At 46.8% G+C, this 18784-nt stretch overlaps 1 protein-coding gene and 1 pseudogene across 2 annotated transcripts in view; one reads left to right on the plus strand and one right to left on the minus strand.

Moving 5' to 3' along the window:
- The window catches only part of LOC144156292 (uncharacterized), a 47409-nt gene extending 34909 nt beyond the window's left edge, over window positions 1–12500 (minus strand). Inside the window, exons 1-3 of one of the 2 annotated variants that reach the window (XM_077688243.1) lie at window positions 12331–12500; window positions 7710–7814; window positions 7079–7182 (exon numbers count right to left, since the gene is read on the minus strand). In XM_077688243.1, the coding sequence (XP_077544369.1) occupies window positions 7079–7182; window positions 7710–7814; window positions 12331–12398 (277 nt within the window). In that variant the 5' untranslated portion in view covers window positions 12399–12500. The remainder of the gene's footprint in view (window positions 1–7078; window positions 7183–7709; window positions 7815–12330) is intronic. The other variant, XM_077688244.1, reaches the window with a different exon arrangement.
- On the plus strand, window positions 2966–3901 carry LOC144156293 (uncharacterized; annotated as a pseudogene).
- Window positions 12501–18784: the final 6284 nt, after the last annotated feature.

Raw genomic sequence — 18784 nt, forward strand, 5'->3', positions numbered from 1 at the left:
GGTAATGTTAAGGAAACTTTCTCCTGCCCGAGATACGTTTCACGAACAGACAGGTACCAAATAGAGACTGACATTTTGTGCATGCAGATGATACTGCATGTAAATAAGGATGTGTAAAAAACAATGACCAGCTTGTGAAAAATTTCGCCACATTTCTTCGAAGTTTATGAATTCACTTTCAAAGAAAACTCAAAATTTCAAAGGGTATTTGCTAAAACACCCCAACATCCCTGTTTACCTCTTTGAAACAAACAATAATTGTAACAGGTTAGAGTTCAGAAGCTCACCCACTGATAAAATAAACCGAGTGTATTACTTAGTACATCTGTAGATTTAACCCGAAAACACAGGAATTTTAAATGGTTTTACAAAAAACCCGATTTCCCTCCGATTATTGCTTTGAAAAATATTGCCAGATTTTTACCCCCCCCCCCCCATTATAAACAAAAATTTGAAGTACAAGCCACATCCACACAAAACAAACGTTAATGGCAAGGAGTCAATTGCCGTTGTTTACATTGCAGTGACTGTACTCAGTGATGGTACTCTATCTTATCTAGTGGCACTAGGGAAGATCAAGCATGGCCTCTCCAAAGCCAATCCACAAATTGCACGTCGCAACACCCTTGCCAATAAATTCTACAAGATTTGACAGAATAACCCACTGGCGAATTCACGTCAGTGCTAACTTGTCCCAAAGGTGGTGGAATACAGGCTGCGTTTCGAAGTGTCAAAGTTGCTGCCGCAGATGCAGAGTTTACTTCTGCCTTAGAGCTGCAAAGGATTGCTTCTTCGAATTTTACGCCAAAAAGAAGTGACGTTGAAGCAATCAAGCTTAGAGGCATATAAAATGCTATCTTGAACACCAGTGACAAGCGAAGCACCTGAAAATATTTTTCAGTTGTGCTAATGGTCATTGACACGCTTTACCGCCCAGAGGCACCATGTGTACAAATGTGCACATCCCAATTTTTTGCTTCTTGGATCATTAAACTCGTTTGGATTCATATCAGAGTTTGGGTTTGTTTCTAGAAGCCATATTTGAAGGAATCACAATTTTTCTCCTTATTTCTCTGAAGGGGATATACCACCCGGTCCGGTTCACGGCTGCAACATTGCATTGGTGCAACCATGAACTAGCACAGGTAGCTCCAGCAAAAGCCTGTTAATGCGCGCACAAATCGAATTAAATTAAAGGCCCGAACAATGCTGCACATACGAGAACGGAGCTAATAATGCGGGGCCAAACTGCATTAAAAATTGTCATCTGCAGAGTGCACAAAGGCAGCAATTTAAGCTGAGCCAGCCGCTCCGAGGGCACGCCTCTTTGCCCACTGCCTTGCGCTTTTCCTACCAGAGGCAGAAATTATTAGCATTAGCACGACGCCCGCAGCCGCCTTTTGGCTGCCAGACTGGAACAGTATGCCGCTGATGCGGAATCCCCAATGCTACAGCGGTGCCCTTCATTACAGATTCCAAGCACTGATATCCATCCACCTCCTTTGAGCGAGCAACGGAGCTAGCCAAGCGGAAGGCTGCCTGCACTGATGTCACGACCACTCGACTTCTCCTTCGAGAGACCCCATAATGCGAATACCACTTTAGCCGAGCCCCCATAACACCCTTCCCATTACACGGCTGGCATGTGGTGATAACATGGCGTAACGATGCCATCGCTGGAGCTCAATTTTTCCACGCGATTGGCTCGTCTCTCCTTGGCCTGACATTGGAGCCAACGGCAAGGGGGAAAACCAGGCGTCAGACTGCCGTACACAGGCAATAGATCTGCCACGCGAGTGCGCCAACACCAGTGGGTTCGACCATTGCTGGCTCTGGTGCACAGAGTCGCACCATGCAGACACAAGGCTTGTCATCATCCAGGCCTGGTCTGGCCCCCAATTGGCACGGTACCGCATCAAAGTGTTAAAGGGACCCTGAAAAAGGTTTTCGCAGATACAGGGGTGTTCGCATTTTCAGTTAAATTAAGGCCCTAGTAATCACCTCCATGAATTTTCTTAGTAGAGCTATTGCAAATCAAAACATGCCCTTTTCATCCACGCCGCGGTTCTCCCTCATTTCGTCCACCTCCTCGCACCGCGCGAGCGTGACTGCCCATGATGCCCCACTTCTGTCTTTCACGTCTGCAAGAATGTGGGCACCTGCTGCTGCTTATTCTGCGCCGCAGCTTCGATCTGGGCCGTCTGGCTTTCTGCATTCCGTTAGGGACATTTTTTTATCATTTTCTTCACGTCTGGAAAAGCTGATGGAAGGTATAAGGCGGGACTTGTGCTTTCACACCACGCCGAAAGATCGCACGAAAAGAACAAACTTGTCACCACGCGTTTGCAGTGACGAGTGGCGACACCTCAAAATTTGTGAAGTGAGCACGTGTTCTGAACCGACATCTGTTCATGTAATTGGCCACGCGTTTGCACTAATGTCGAGCTTGGTCGTGTTGCGACGCCATGCAAGTGCGTACACAGGCAGTTGTATTCCATATGTGCCAGGTTTGCCCCGATGGCATTAACCCATAACGCCCAGCGTACTTTATCAAGTACAGTGAATAATAAATTTTTTTCTGTCATCGAGGCGAATATATTTTAAAATTGAGTTCAGACTGCTGCCACCAGTGGGTGTCTTTACCGCCCCCGTGTCGGTGGTCATCTCTCCATTCCTCCCACTAGGCGATTTTTCCCGCCGAACTCTAGGAAACTGACGCCGCCTCGCTAGCTCCGTAAGTGCGCGCTTTTTATTTTATAAAGTTTTTCAGCGTGCTCTGTGAGATTCAATATTTGTGTGGGTTGTTTATGAAAATGGGTCCTCGGCACGCGTACAATTTTGTTTGCGATGTTTGGTGATAACAAGTTATGATGGCTTGAAGCTCGGTGTACTTGATAGTACAATGGGCGCTTACGTGTGCTACACTAATATCCCGTTGCAGACAAACCGTTGCAGACAAACCGCCATGGAGGCTGACTTTTTCTTTGGCCCGAAAAAGTTCTGCCGGCTTCGAGAAGCTCTAGAAGAGCTTGACAATGCAGAAGAGGCAGATAATGATGTTGACTAGGTGATCGTGCCCCCTGAGCCTGCTGCAGAAACCGATGAAGAAGAGGGAGATGACGACTGCATTGAAGACCGTGGGGTGAATGACGTATGCGGTGAGTGCTATTAATCTTGCACCATCGATTTTAAAATTTTTCATGCAGTTGTAGAGCTCCATTTATTTTCTAGGTTCGCTCGAGGTGCACGGGCTTCCCCTGCAGATCCTCTACCACATGCTCAAAGTGCTGCTAAAAAGGCGAGGAATGGGACCGACCCCAAATGGCAACAAAGTGCGCCTCAATACTCTTGGCCTGCGCCCACGAACGGAACTGAAGACCGCATAAGCAGTTTGAAGACCAAATTTGAAGGAAAATCGCCGAGCGAGATATTTTACCATTTTTGATGAGGTCCTCAACCAAATAATAGTTCAGTCAGGGACATAACCGAAACAAAAAAATGAGCACGGCTTTTCTTTGATCACGGATGACCTAAAGAAATTCCTTGGTATTCTTCTGAGCGGCTACCACACATTGCCAAGTCAGAGGATGTACTGGTCTCTTGAAGATGTTGGCGTCCCTTGTGTGTTTCGGTGCATGCCAAGGACGAGGTTCTTGGATATCAAGAGATTCTTGCATTTTGCTGACAACAACGCTATTGTTGGAACAACCGACAGGATGTATAAAGTCCGGCCGCTCATGGATTTACTAAACGGTTCCAGCAGCACAGGGTTTTTCACAGAAACCTTTCCATAGTTTGGACATCACCCGTGCAAGCAGTTTATTCGGGGCAAGCCAATACGATTTGGCTATAAAAACTGGATGCTCTGCAGTTCAGATGGCCACTGCTACGCCTTTGACACCTATTGCGGAAAGTCGTCGATATCTGAAAACTTGCCCCTTGGCAGCCGAGTAGTGCTTTCGTTTTGCGAGAAGATTTCTATCCCTCCAGACCACATCCTTTACTTCGACAATTTTTTCAACGGAATCGACCTGCTAGCGACTCTTAGAATGAAGGGTTTCAGAGCGACTGGCACTATCCGCGAGAACCGCCTCAAGAATGCTCCGTTGCCAGCGAAGAAAGAGATGGAAAAGCAAGATAGGGGCTACTTCGCTAGCTGCTTTGACACTCAAACTGAAGTGCTCCTCGTAAAGTGGCGTGACAGCAGCGTCGTGACAATGGCAACGAATTATGACTCCGTTGAGCCCATTGGGGCAGTAAGCCGGTGGTCTTCTTCGAAAAAAGAAAAAGTAAAGGTAGCCCAGCCAAGCGTTTTCGGCACTTGCAATAATGGAATGGGAGGCGTGGACCTTCGCAATCAGACAGCCAACAACTACAGCATCGGCATTCGCTCCAAGAAGTGGTGGTGGGTATTGTTCACCCAGATGCTAAACATTTCCATGGTGAATGCGTGGAGGATTCACCAAATGTCGTCTGAAAACAGACTGGACCTTCTAACTTTCACTAGACTGCTGACTCGCCACCTCCTGCGCCTGGGTGTCCAGAACCGGAACCAAAGACGAACACCTGCAAGCGTCCCAACTGACATCATTTTTGACCCCAGAGGGCACTACCCCAGTAATCTGGGAAAGCAGCTCAGATGCAAAGTTTGCCATATGCGAGCCATGTGGGAATGCGAAAAGTGCCAATGCCCTTTGTGCCTGGAGCGAGGATGCTTCAAAGAATTTCAAAGGCAAGTAGGGACCGTCGGAGCAACGGCGGTCGAAATGACTCTGCAACCGCCCATTGTACTAGATCAAGTACGGCATCATAACTTCTGAGGAAGTAAATAGTTTTTTGTGAACTTTTGTTGAGTTTTCTTGAGTGGTCCTAATATTATATGCAATTTTTTTTCAACTTTCGCCCAGTAGTTTTTCCATGGGTCATAATGGGTTAAATGGACAGACAGCCGATTTTTGTCGAGTATATATTCTCTATCCCAAATGAAAAGGCATCACTTAAAGCACCTTGACAGACAGTTTTGCTGACAACACCCTAGAACTTTTTAAATCTAGATCTACGAGCCATATGTGTCCCTCCCAAAAATAATGCTGGCAACCATGACAGTAGCTCGGTGACATACTTTTGTCTGTATGCGAAATGAAAAACGATATTTAAAAACTTGTCCCCAGCTAAAAATGCTCGAATCTGAGGCTTTCCTGTTCCTTTATGCGTTTTTTTAATACAACGGTCTATTGTGCATGAATGCGCCACTGTTGGGATAGACGATAGATGGAACCTGGCTTCACGTTGTGGAGGTCGGAAGTTCAATTCTCCCCGGGCGAGGCTTTTTTTTTTTTTAGGATGCCGTTGGCGTGCTTGAAACCTGAAAAATATTTTGGCAGAACAAATGCCCCTGACTCAGGCAGAATCGTCAAAGCTCCTTCACTGGGTCTGTTTACTGAATGCTGCCGTTGATTCTGGGCATGGAGGCCCAGTTAGTCACACTGAGCGCAACCCAGCGACGGCGTATCTTTAAAATTTTCAAAATAATGTTCAAAATACTTGTGTTAAAAGGTTTTCAAGACGTAAATAAACGTTTCAGCAGTTACAGTAGCTGCTAAGTTTGCAAGTCACGTGACAGGGACACATATTGTAGTGTCAAGTTTCGACACTACGAAGCACCACCCTTCCGATTTCAGGAAGTTTGCTTCCAAATTAAAATTATTTCCGCCAATTTGTTTAGAAATTGCTTGTGGTTACATGGCTATATAAAACGCTGGCTTTCATGTGAGCTAGAGAACATATACGCGACAAAAATCGGTTGTCCGTCCCTTTAAGGAGATCTGTCAGGGGAAGGGGGGGGGGGGAGTTAGAAGTGACACAGTGGAATATTTTACTTGCATTTTTTACTTAGTTACAACAGAGAAGGCACCGAACTGTGTCATCGAAACTACTAGCAACCTACACCACTGGTCACTTGCTAAATATTCAACATGGGTGACACCACCCTTTTCCAGAAGTCCTATGAATTACTGTCGCAGCTAACAATGTCCGCCTCTACGACACTTCGCCAAAAGAACGTGACCGAGGGTTACCAGACATGAACGGTCGGAGGGTGCGATTTTTTCCGCTCTGCTAAACTGCCTCTCGTATTGAGCGCTGCTGCGGTACTGACTGGTTCAACTTCTGCGCACGGCCGACAACACTTTCAAATCTATTCGCTGATAACAATGTCAAGTAGTGCAAGATTGCATTGCATGTCAGGTAGCTCCAGCGCAATGAGGCCATACTTGGAGAAAGATTTAGTGAAACACAGGTAGTTTTCGGAAGATTTTTGTTTTGCTCGTACAATCGTACAAAACCAAAATTCGGGAGACCTGGCAGGTATGGTATTCCATTCCCTTATTCCGATCGGTTCTAAACAGTTATAACCGTAACAAAAAGCAACCGAAGGGTCGCACAGTGCAGCCCTTATACTTGGCACAGACGACGTTGACCACCTAATTTAACTGTGTTAGTTCATTTAGTGTGCGCCGCTGCACTGCTGAAGTAAATCATAAAAAAATCAAAACAGCAGCCATCGGCGCCAGAAAACAATTCGACGTATTTCCAAAGTGTGGCAGCACATGCCAAGCAAGAGAACTTGGCAGAAAAGGCGCGCTTTTTAAAGATACAAGCGATGCCGTACATGTACGTCACTGACCATTTTGAAAGTGTTTGCCGATGCCGTACACGTACGGCCGTGACCCTCAAAGGGTTAAGGCACACGTGCAGCAGTGCTGAGCGAACCAAAGGGGGAAAAAGTTCACCCCCATTGGTGGGAAGGTGTGCACAAGGGTAAATCAGTTACATTCAAGAGCTTATGTGGCACAACATCCACGGCATTATGCGGTGAAGCCACACCGAAGATGCACACTATGTTAGAACGCGGTCATCGTTAATGCATTGCAGTGTTGCGCCTTAATCTGACAAACTGCCACCGCCGCTAGGATTAAACCCACACCCTCAAGTTCAGAAGCACGGCATATTAGCCGCTACACAAAAATTAGCACCACGGTTTCAATGCAAGTTGGCGTAAAAAGGTGTGGGTACTCACTCTTGCGATCCCCCTGGGCGAACTCGATCTCCAGCTCCCGACCATAGAAGCGGGTGCGGTCCAGAGAGTACATGGCATCTTCAGCATCCCGGAGATCTTCAAACGTGGCTCAGTCAAGGAAGCAACGGTTTGCAACACAAAGCACTACACCAACAACTCTCCACGGGGGGGGGGGGGGCAAGAGAGAATGAAGCACGGGGAAAACCACCAGGATACTGTCGACTATACCTGATCCCGAAACTTGGCTTTACATCTTTCGGCGCTTGTCAACGTGGTGTTATGGCACTTGTCGCTTTGCAAAAAACCCTTGCTTGACTCTTGCCCTTGCATGCACATGGCCCTAAAGCAGCGCTTGTTCTTGCCCGCTGTTTTCTGTAAACACTTGTACGGCGCCGCCCTCTCCAACGTGCTAGATGATCTTGAGGATCTTTACGAGTTAACTTTACTTGGCACACTTGGTAACGTCTGGCAGAACAATTAAAAAAAAATTAATCACACACATGAAAGTACACAAAAAAAAAGAAAACACACTGCACACAACATCACACAAGAAAGCAACCCCCACCTGCAAAAAATGCCTGCTGTGCACCCACCCCTGAAAGATAGCGCAGTCCACAACAACAAAGGATATTGCACATATGCAAAACCCCGAGGTCTACGAGTGTAGTAGTCCACAGGTATATAGACATCGGTTAACGGTCCATATTTACCAAATAAACTGCGCAGGTCGTCCGGTCTACAGCAGAGAAAATGTTGAGGGGAAAAACTTGTTCCTCACAAGTAGAACACAAAACAAGTATGCAACCTCTGAACACCTATACAAATGCTCAAATCAACTTAATGAGGTAATCAGGCCCAAGACTACAAGTTCTCGCTTTGCATGCAGATAATCTGCCAGCATTTCGTGGCTGCCGGACATTTTTCAAACACTGAACAAGTGCCCTCAATGCTGCTGCTTATGGTTTCTCGCTTATTTAATGTCACATAAGTATGCTACAATGTCTGGCATAATTACACTTGGCAGTTTTTTTTTTTTTTTTGAACTGTATGTTGCAAGCAGCCGGCAAAGTGGGGTACACGAAATGTTGCTGACACTACACCAACATTGGCTGGCCACGTCATGAGCTTCCTTTTTTTCAGAGCGCAGTCACTGCAGTCCCGCACTGTGGAGTTGGCAGCAGTAGTTCTGTGTTCCTGACCGTTTCACATGGAATCCGAGTATGAGAGATACACCAAACTTTGCTACAGAATGTTACGGTAGAATGGCAGTAACAGAGCAGCAGATGCAGTAAGCTTTGACCGTCCACCGATTGTTTCCCTAGATGACCCAAGCCGAGAAAACTTTACAGCATGCCCACTGGTGCCTCTAAACCAACCTCCTGATGCAAGTAGTGGTGTGGGAGACAGCTTGGGAGCTTTGCTTCCTTAGAAGAGAAGAAAAATATCACTGTCAACTCAACCATGTGCAACTGTGGAAATGGGACACACGGACGGTTTGAAGGGCCAAGAAGCGTGTCAGCAAGATTGCGGAAAGCTTGTCCAACACGCTGAAATACCAGTCCATCAGGTACTGCTGTATCCAGGGCGACTGGACGGCAGTGCTCGTAAGTAATTCTGCTTATTTCTGTGCATGATTTGGGCTGAATGTCTGCATCTTTCCATGTGCTGTTGAACAACTGCGCACCAAAGAAAACTAGCAAGGAACCATGGCAGCGAGCCCCGCCGATGGGCTGAAATCAGATTAGGGTTAGTGCACCCTAGCTGCGATAACAAGCCGTATCCGAGTGGTGATGACATGTACGGCCTGGGGCTAGCCCCTAGTGCGGACGGCTCTGGTACATTATCTGCTAGTGTCTTCAGTGACACCAAAGTGCCACCAGCTATGAGGAGTGTGGGCAGCCTTCCGAAAAGGAAGGCCACCAGCGAGCGAGCTCCTTTCAACGAGAGAAAAAGGGAAGGAAATTTTGACCTTGCTGGAAGGGGAATGCAACACAAAAGCTGTGATGTAGAACAAAGGCCAGAGCTTTACAATCATCCTCATCATCATCATCATCACCAGCCTATCTACGCCCACTGCAGGGCAAAAGCCTCCCCCATTATTCTCCAATTACCCCGGCCCTGTGCCAACTGTGACCAATTTATCCCCGCAAACTTCTTGATCTCATCTGCCCATCTAACTTTCTGCCGCCCCCTGCAGCGCTTGCCTTCTCTAGGGATCCACTCTGTTACCCTTAATGACCAGCGGTTATCTTGCCTTCGCATTACATGTCCTGCCCACGTCCATTTCTTCTTAATTTCTACTAATATGTCCTTAACACGTGTTTGTTCCCTCACCCACTCCGCTCTAGTCTTGTCCCTTAATGTTACACCTATCATTTTCCGCTCCATTGCCCGCTGAGTCGTTCTCAATTTAAGTTGAACCCCCTTAGTGAGCCTCCAAGTTTCTGCCCTGTAGGCGTGTGATGGACATACGAAATATAAACCTCGAGGGAATTATAGTGCAGAACATGGGGCGAGTGGTAGCCGACAGTAAGACCTAAAAGGGTGGTACATATTCACTGTTGTACATAGAAAGTGAATATTGAAAGACGTCATGCCAGACTTGACCAAAAAATCCCCCTCTGTTCTAACTTTACACTATGCGCAGCTAATTTGATCAAATGAATGGGTAAATTCCTCTTGGTTACTGGGCACATTTCTCACTGTGGGGCAAGTAAGAACATGTTTTTGCTAGTTGGATCTCGTAAATAATGCAAAAGTACACGGTGACCTAGCGCGACACTAGAATGGCACATCTGGAAAAATTTTTGCAACTGCAATGCCAACTTATTTTCCCCAAAGTGCTTTGCAGGCTGCAGACTTAAGTGGGACCTGATAAATGCCACCCCTTCAGTCTGTGCATAAATTATCAGAACTGCCATGCCCGCTGCAAGCATTGTTTTTTTAAAGCGGTCTTCAAGCCAGCTGCCGGCACACCTCCACGCACGCGGTCTGCTGTGCTGGCTGCCGGCATGAGTGATACAAAGATGCCAGACGTTTGGTCACAAGACTGCAGCCAGCCAATGGGCAAAGTGCCGGCAACAATCTATACAGCCTATTTTGCCATCCCCCACAGAGTGTGCCCCTCCCTTCGAGCTACACCTGGCACACATGAAATGCAGCCAACACTATCACAAGCTGAAGGCATGTGAAAAAGCACAGGTGACAGCACAAACAGCACACAATTCATGCAAAACAAAAAAGTCCACAAGAAACTACCGTGTGTAAAGTACTATAACACACTTATACAAAACCCGGCCACCATACCTTCAGTTAGGTGGGAGATGTAAGCATTTACACACTAATGCAAAGCCAGAATGGGCCACCAAGCTTTGATGTCCACTCTGCACTTGTGCAGAGCCAGAGATTTGGCTGCAAATTAATTTTGGCACCCTGCCTCCAAGACGCGAGGCCGTCACTGCCCTGAAGGTACTACGGCGCTCAATTTGACCCGCAACATGCGAGCGGTCGCCAGAGTAGCTCCCCAGGCGTTCGTCACACCACACAGCAAGGCATTTAAGAACTAAAGAGAGGGGCGGTCAACTATTCAGGTGATCACCAGCATCCATAGAGGAAGAGTAGACAGCACAACATGTGACAACAAAACTTGCAGTCACATAAGCACAGGAAATGTGTTCTAGCAGACAACATAATCTGGCATAGTACGAGCGACGTCACTCGTAGGTGCTGCCACGGAATGTCCTCGAGGCCAATAAAAACTTTTTATGACTAGATTGCAAGGTTCTGAAGTGGCGCCATCGCCAAGCTTTTTCTTCCTGCATGCCAGCACTTCCCATGGATTCTACTGCTTGCAATCTACTGTGCAACGCCGAACTATGCCTAATGGAGTGATTTTAACAACTGTTTCGGGACAGTTGCTCACTGCATCTGGATTCACACATTCCCCGCAATCAAATGAGTCATTACAGGCTTTCTTTCATCCCTGTAGCCGCACTGCTGGATTTCGGCGGTTCACGTTCTTCCCAGCAATGCTGCAGTACATTATGCAACCCCCTCCACACACCCCCCCCACCTCCCGCGTCAATTGTCGAGCAGCCGGGCGGTGCCGCCGCATTGAAATCAACATCGGGGATGCTGGTCATTATCAAAAAAGCTGACCTTTTCTCGCCCTGGTTCTTGAACGCCTCACTGCGCGGTGCCAAGACTGACCAAGGAGCAGCTCCGGTGTTGCGGAAATTGAGCGCGATCGTACGTGACGCCACACGCTCCCACGGTCACTATCGTACACATGCGCCTCGGCACACTGGCTGCAAAGCGCTTGGGTACGAAAAGCCCTGGAACAGCGCAATAGAACTGCCCACTTCCATGCAGCGCACTAATACAGCGACCGCGTTCATACCATCTCCCACGGGGCGGTAGCTAAGTAGCAAAAAGTAGCTAACACGGGAGAGGAACGACCGATTGTCATAGGCTGGGGCGATTTACACTAACGATTGCCTTTTGAAATACGGTAAAAATGCGAAAGCACCACAAGCAAATACTGACTGCCGACAACCGAATGTGCTGGTATAAAGGTCGCGCATCACGCCAAATCCGACACACCAAGTCGTCACGCATACAGGATGTTCAATATGAATCGTACCAACAGTTACTAACACAGCGAAATCCTCGCCACGTGAACACACACGTGGCACGCGTAAGGCATAGAACCCTACAACGCCAAAAAAATGAGATCAATGTGCGAAGCTTCGAGACTACAGACATTTAAAAGCGTCACGAGCAGGCACCTTTAAGACGTGTTGAATATTGAGCGTCGGTGTGAACACTTCTCGCGGCGCAGCTGAACTACCAAAATGGCGCTTTTCAAGTAATTATCCAAACTACCGCTAGGCTAATAGTTACCCGCTGCTCTTAAACTCACCCCTGATACAACAAATACTCAAGTGTTGGCTAAGGGCCTTTATTCTAAGCAATGGAACAAAAGAACGCTAGGCTTAGGCTGCACGTGAGCAATTTAACAAAGGAAGCATTGCAACGAAAAAAATCGTGCTTGCCACACTCCAGACATTCATTCCATCAAGTAACCGCGTGCACGCACTCGGAGAGTAAACACCGCCTTTCATTAAAGGAGGACACTGCAAAGGACGGCATGCTACTACTCAGGCCTAACCGGTACAACGCGGGCAGAACGGCACAGGGAAAACGCGGTGCCTGGAGTTGATCTACATATCGAAGAAAAAGTTCGTACATACCTAGTGCCATCAGGCACATTTCTAATAAAAAGTGACGAGTTTGGAGGCCGCGAATATCGCGACGACATAGTGCTTTTAAATACTCGATTCCACTGGACACTTAACACCGACTAGACCGCGAGACCGCGTAAAATGGCTGCCTTCATTCCCATCGGCCTCCTCTTCGGAATCGCAACCTGACGTTCAGGAACGGTGGACGAGCACTACTGCGCATGCGCCAAGTACACATCAAAAAACAAAAAAAGCGACTTTTTTTTTTGCCGGATGTGACGTCATGGTTCAAGAAAAATGGCAGCTGTTGCGCGGTCATTTCGCTGCTCTCTTCTCGTCGTGATTTTTGCCTGCCGTTGCAGCGGTGCATAGGTGTTTGGCTTACGATTGTGATGAAGGTGCTCTCGAAGAACTTCTGGAGAGCACTTACGGTGGTGTGCAGCGTGTTATCGGGACGCTGAGTGTGTGCGACTGCCTAATTGCCTAATTTTCGCGTAGTACGTTGCCACGGTGACGACGGGCGCTCTGCATCAGTTCTGCCGCCTCGATTTACGACAGTGATGAGTGCGTTCCCGTCGAACTTCTGGACTGTGTTTTATTAGAGTGCCGTGTTGAGGCCGCTGGGCGTTTCGCCGCCTACGTGCCGTGGCGAGAGGGAGCAACGCCGGTCAGACGAGGGCACTGGGATGGCGCATGACCACTCCCATCGTAACCAAGCTAGCCACTGCAAACGTAGACCACTTCTACGTGGACCACAGGGCTGTGTTTTTGTCCCAGTACAACAGAGTTAACCTGTGCGAAGGTATAATTGTGTGTTCGGAGTCGTGAGGCAGGCAGGTAATGTTCACCATTGCGAAAGTGTAGTAACTACCATAATCTGTCTGCTAATCACTTTGTTGGTCTGAAACCTTAATCCAGCTGATAATAGGACATGCAGCCCGGTGGGACGTAGGGCTGCGCACAAAAAAAAAGGTTTTTTTTGTTGTTACCGGCTGTAAGACCCAAGCCTTAATAATACACATCCAGGCCTCAAGTAGTGAATGAGAAAATATTAACTAGTTGCACTTAGCCCTGGTGCCAAGCATTTTTTTTTTTTTCGTGGGCCCTCTCAAGTTGGTACCGTTTTTAAAATTATCCCTTCTAAGGCACGTTCAAGCTGGTATAATGCCATGCATTCAACAGATGCTGGACAGTTCACCCAATATGTCCTTGATGTGTGCTGTCACATGCCGAAGAACAATATTGTACTTCAGTTGGTACTTTTAGGAACAGATCTTATATGATGTGCAATGCTTTCAAGTTCATTTCTTCTGTGTTTAGCGTGACTGAGGACTTGTCTGCAGCAATCTTACCGCAAATAAGTTTGTCGAACAGCTTGTCGAACAGCACAAAAGTGCCACTACAACTTAAAACTGAAATTAGTCAGGGATGATGAGGTTTTGCTTGTCAGTTTTCTCTCTCCAGCAGTGATGGCAATGGCAGCTGAGCAGTGGCGTTGCTGGGTAAACTTGCACGCGGGGCCCAGAAAATTTGTCTCGCCCCACATATACAAAACAATTATTAATAATAAAACTAGTGTTATTGTTATTATTGATAATATTAATGTCTTTTAATGTCTTCTACTTGTGACTGGAGCTACAAAAAGCGATTTCTGTCACTCTTGTCACTCAGCATTGCTTCATCGCGCAACAAGAGCGATTGGTCTCGGCAAATTTTGTGTCTTTCATTTGGATACCAATGTAAAAAAAAACTTTTTACAGCTACTTAATGCACGGGCTTCGAAACATCAATGCAAGCATGCATAATATGCGACATGCGATGCAGAATGAAGCCACAGGATACTTGATGTGTAGTTATTTATAAAGAACTGGCAATATAGTATTAGAAAAGTAAGCAGCAAGATAAGAAGCCGTGTGTTATTTAGGCAATAATAGCTACACGAGCTTGGTTTAGAGAACCCCAGACAACGCCTCTGGTGCAGATCTTGATACACAACACCGACCTTTTCAGTGAATTAGGCATCGATAAAAATCCTAACAGTAAGGAGCATCATGGTGTGTCACTCGTGAGCACGAAAACACCATTAGCAGCCGAGAAAGGAGTGGCCAAGAGCTACTTGCGGCAGCACAGGGTGTAATGCGCCAAACCAAAGTAGGGTAGGGGAAAAGTGAAGGCTGATATGCAGCAGTGTGAGAGTACCACATCTTACTGCTGATACCAAGCGAATGGATGCCTGCAAGAGCAATGGAGGTGTGAGAGAGTCTCGGGCCTCATCAGAAAACGACACTTAAGGTGGTCACCAGAGGCGTTCGGAAAGCTTTGCAGCCCGCTGTGCCGACTAAATTATGCAGACAACCCACGGGCCTGGAGGAGGGTGGCCAGCAATGATAGGGCTGTTTAAAGGCAACACATGCAAGACAAATAGTCGCTTCATTCGCATCAATTTTCCTGTGTCTAGGAACGCACCTTGAACAAATTATGTTTGAAGGACCACAGGCGGAGCCTGGTGAAAGAAGGCTGGGGGAGAAATAGAAGTTGTCCCAGCAAATAAACAACAGCCGGACTTAAAAAAAAGCTATTTCCAAGTATTGTGCAGGATAAGTGTGAAAGAAACGGCCGCCCCATAAATTAGGAAAAACCGCCTGCGCCTGCCCGTTTGTCACTAAAGGCAGCCTCTGTGGCAGCATGCAACTGCTGGAAATTTCTCTAAGTGAGAATTTTAGTACATTTGAAATAGATACGTTGTCGGGTCTCTTTATTTCTATGGTTATGTGATTACTGAAAATGGAAGCAGATAGAAAGGGAGCATTTAGCGGGGAAAGAGACGACTGGCCGTACGAGTCGTCTAAGCGGCCAGTGCACGGCTAGTCGTGTGGATGTTTGTCTGCGACAATTTTGTCATTTCCTTTCGTACGTTGTAAAAAGATTCCACCACTCATTTGCAAATAAGTTAATTGACATTGGCATCTTGGGAAAACGGAACACAGTATAAAGTATAAAATGTGAGGTTCGGGCTTTCCAGTGAAGCAGCCACCAGCCAATGGAGGAAATCTGAATCGAAGGAGGTTACGAAGCGATAAAGAAAGAACTCTTGAGTAAAATATCAGATTCGTACGGGCCCGAGTGTATCAGCGCCACACGCTGGCTCACAACCGTTCGGTCGCACCCATCCCGATGTGTTGGTGACGATTTCATTGACGTGGTTGTAAAGTCGACTAGCTAAAGACAGATCCTAGATGAAACAACCTTTTCCCAGTAGCTGAGGAAATAATATCGCCCTCTCCAACCAAGAGTAATAACCAAGAACACGACGTTTGGGACCCATCTCGTTTCCCTCTTCCTTCATGGGTGACTGGGGTCGCGTTGTAGCGCCGGTCACTCACAAAGCGCCTCGCTGTGGAGCGTGGTGCCCGCATGTACACAAGTGGGAGGGTTCGGAGGGAAGGATTTATGTTCTTTGCATCTTTTCCTCCAGTTGGTCACGCTTCTGGAGCATCTCACCGAAGTCTCTTTTGCGGTCTGATGTTTTGCAGTACTGGGCGATGGTTTTGCAGCTGGACGTCGTCGTTGTGCTGCCTGAGTCGTTCCAGTAGATTTTTCCTCCCCAATGCATGGGGAGGGGCACTCAGCTCAAAAATCGTGTATACGACACCGGGCGTCCTGTCCTTTGTTGCAGTCTTCAACATTTTTTTTTCTAGTAATGTTCACAAAGCACTCAGCAGAACGCTTTCACTAACACAGAAACTGCCCCTCACTCCCACCTCAATTATCGTGGGGTCTCCCGATTATATTCCGGGATGGGAGCACTCAGCGGATCGAATGCCTAATGATGGAAAGTGGGTGACGTACCTGGCGTTTATCTTTTTGTTATGCACTTAATTCGTTGTCCTGTCCTTTTTTTTCTCACCCTCCACCTTGAAAGATGAACCTACCAGAGCAAAATATTTAGGTCATCAGCTTCAAATATTTCTTCCCTTAGAACTCCTTGGGACGGCCACACGAAAACCATGATAAAATGGAAAGAAGATGAACACACAGCTATTCACTTTATTTATGTGCGCAACGCAGATACTCATTTATATTGCTCTTAACTTACAGGGGAATGAAATAAAAAAACGTAGATTTGCCTGATTAAAAGTTAGGTAAATAAAATAAATGCCTACATAACTGTTCTATTTCTTGCATAATTTGTTCAACAAGCTACTCGTCCGTTGTTCTTTTAGTTTAATTACACGGGGCCGCATGGGATACGCCCCTTCCATATAATGCCATCTTCGTACAATTGCCATGTGCTGGCTGCGTCACTGGGCACGATGAAGGAAAGTCAACGACATAAAAAATATGAGCTATCAACACTCGATATCAGATCCTTCGTGATTGCATAAATCGCAAATTGGTTGGTTAGTGCAAGCACTGAAGGAATCTGGTGCAACCAAGGGGAAATCGCGACAACCCATTTGTCTCGCCTAATGTTGGACAACTGAGCTCCCACCCCTCTTCTTCCACTTGCGCCCCTCCTCCCAACACAGGCTTAATTTGTACAGTTAGCTGCCCCGCGCCAACCTTCATTGCATGTTTCACACTTACTTTCATTTCGTTTTAATTATCAGTCCCCGCTTCCTCAAGATACAATCTTCCCCATATTTTTTTTTTTTTTTCAGGTCATTTTCACCTTGGTTTCCTTCTGAAAATATGACAACTGGACCGGGGTACATGGTCTCCAACGCGTCACTGCGAAGACTCCAGAAAATGCTAAACATTCACCATGACCCGTACACAACATCTCATGAGCGTAAAAAAAGCCACATAAATAACCGCCGAGGACACATGACCCAAGTCTCATAGGCTTGGATGCCTCCCCCTTCACTCCCCTTCCCTACTGATCTCGTCCGCCACCCTAACAGTGGTCCTGGACGTGATGAAGGGGCTTTGTTAGGCCCCTGTCATCCCATTGAAAAGCAAGCTCGCTCGCTACACCCCTCCGTGCGTCGCAGTCGTATACCGACACACCCCCTCTCCAGGAATCGTTCCTTGTTCGCCTCCGCTCACCCTGCAGCCAATTAACTCCTCAAGCCGCACCCATCCTCAACTACCGCGACATTCCTGGATGCCAAAACTCTCCTCGCTTTCTTCCATTATTGAACAGGCCAAAGCTGTGGTCTCGTTACAGTTGTCTTCCAGTTTTTGACGTCAGCATTGACGTCAGTTTTTGACGTCAGCATGAAGTGGCTTCCCCCCCCCCCTTTACTGAGGGGCTGGTACCCGGGGCCCAGGCACCCCCGGCCCCCCCTTAGCGACGCCACTGCAGCTGAGTGTTTTTTGTCACTACAAACGACAACTTACCTTTTGTATATATATTTAGAGGTGTGTGATTATCAACTTTGCGTCTGTGAATTGAATACAAGTTAAACGTGGCTGTGAATTCAATAAATTATTTTTGAATACGAATAGTAAAAGTGGCTGCAAATTGAATATTTTCAAACCACACTATCTTTGTTTTGGTGTTTCTAGAGTGTATAAAACATACCAAAAAAGACAGCTTAGGCAGTCAGAACTAGACACATCTCTGTTCAGGTACTTGCGCTTGACATACAAAAAATTTAATGTAACAGAGAAAATAAAACATAGACATGCAAACCAGTGCAACAAGAATTTTGCATACATTGAGATAAAGAAATATGGGTTCCTCAAAATACTGTGAACACAGTAAGCATATTAGGTATATTTAATATGATAGGCAGCAGTCCCCCCACTCTCCTCAATGATTGAAAGGAGGCTGTGCATGCCAGTTGCCGGTGGGACCTCGCGAACAAGCCAGCAATAACGTTTTATTTCTCACTTCTGCTATTATATCTATAGGAAACCTATTTTAGATTATAAATTTTGCTTTCATAGTGTTGCACTTGACTTAACATACACCACAGTTAGCGAACACTTGCTTGGTGCAAGGCTTCTGCATTAGGCTTTTGGCACGGCTTCGGTGTCATGCAGAAAAACCAACCCGCAAGGTCTTACCATGTAGTGAAGCTTGAAAGTTTGCACGTCTTCAGATAGAGCAAACATTCGTTCCTCTACTATTTGTAAATTTCAAACATTTGAAACAGCGCTGCAAATCGAATATCAAAAAATTCCCCGCATTTCCCCGAGGGGAAGAATGTGAAAGTGCGAATGCACTAGTTGAATTTGCGCGGTTCGGTAATGTTCGCGAAAGAGAGATCACACACACACACACAACTACAAAGAAAGAAAGATGCATTTATTCACAGACACCTATTTGTGTTGTTGTACTTGATTGCTAGAGCGGATCTCAGCTTTGAAATTTCGTGTCAGTACTCCTTTAAGCAGGTGCATTAGCCCTTCTCATGCCCGATTCTTGGCCAATCCCCCACGTGGGTATGTGCCATGTCAGCGGCCAGGCAGCGCGCGCCCATCTCCCCCCGTTGCCAAGGAAGACGAGGAGATT

This window comes from Haemaphysalis longicornis, unplaced genomic scaffold, assembly GCF_048455015.1.
Source record: "Haemaphysalis longicornis isolate Haplotype H1 unplaced genomic scaffold, Haemaphysalis longicornis Haplotype H1 scaffold_1, whole genome shotgun sequence".
Lineage (NCBI taxonomy): Eukaryota > Metazoa > Arthropoda > Arachnida > Ixodida > Ixodidae > Haemaphysalis > Haemaphysalis longicornis.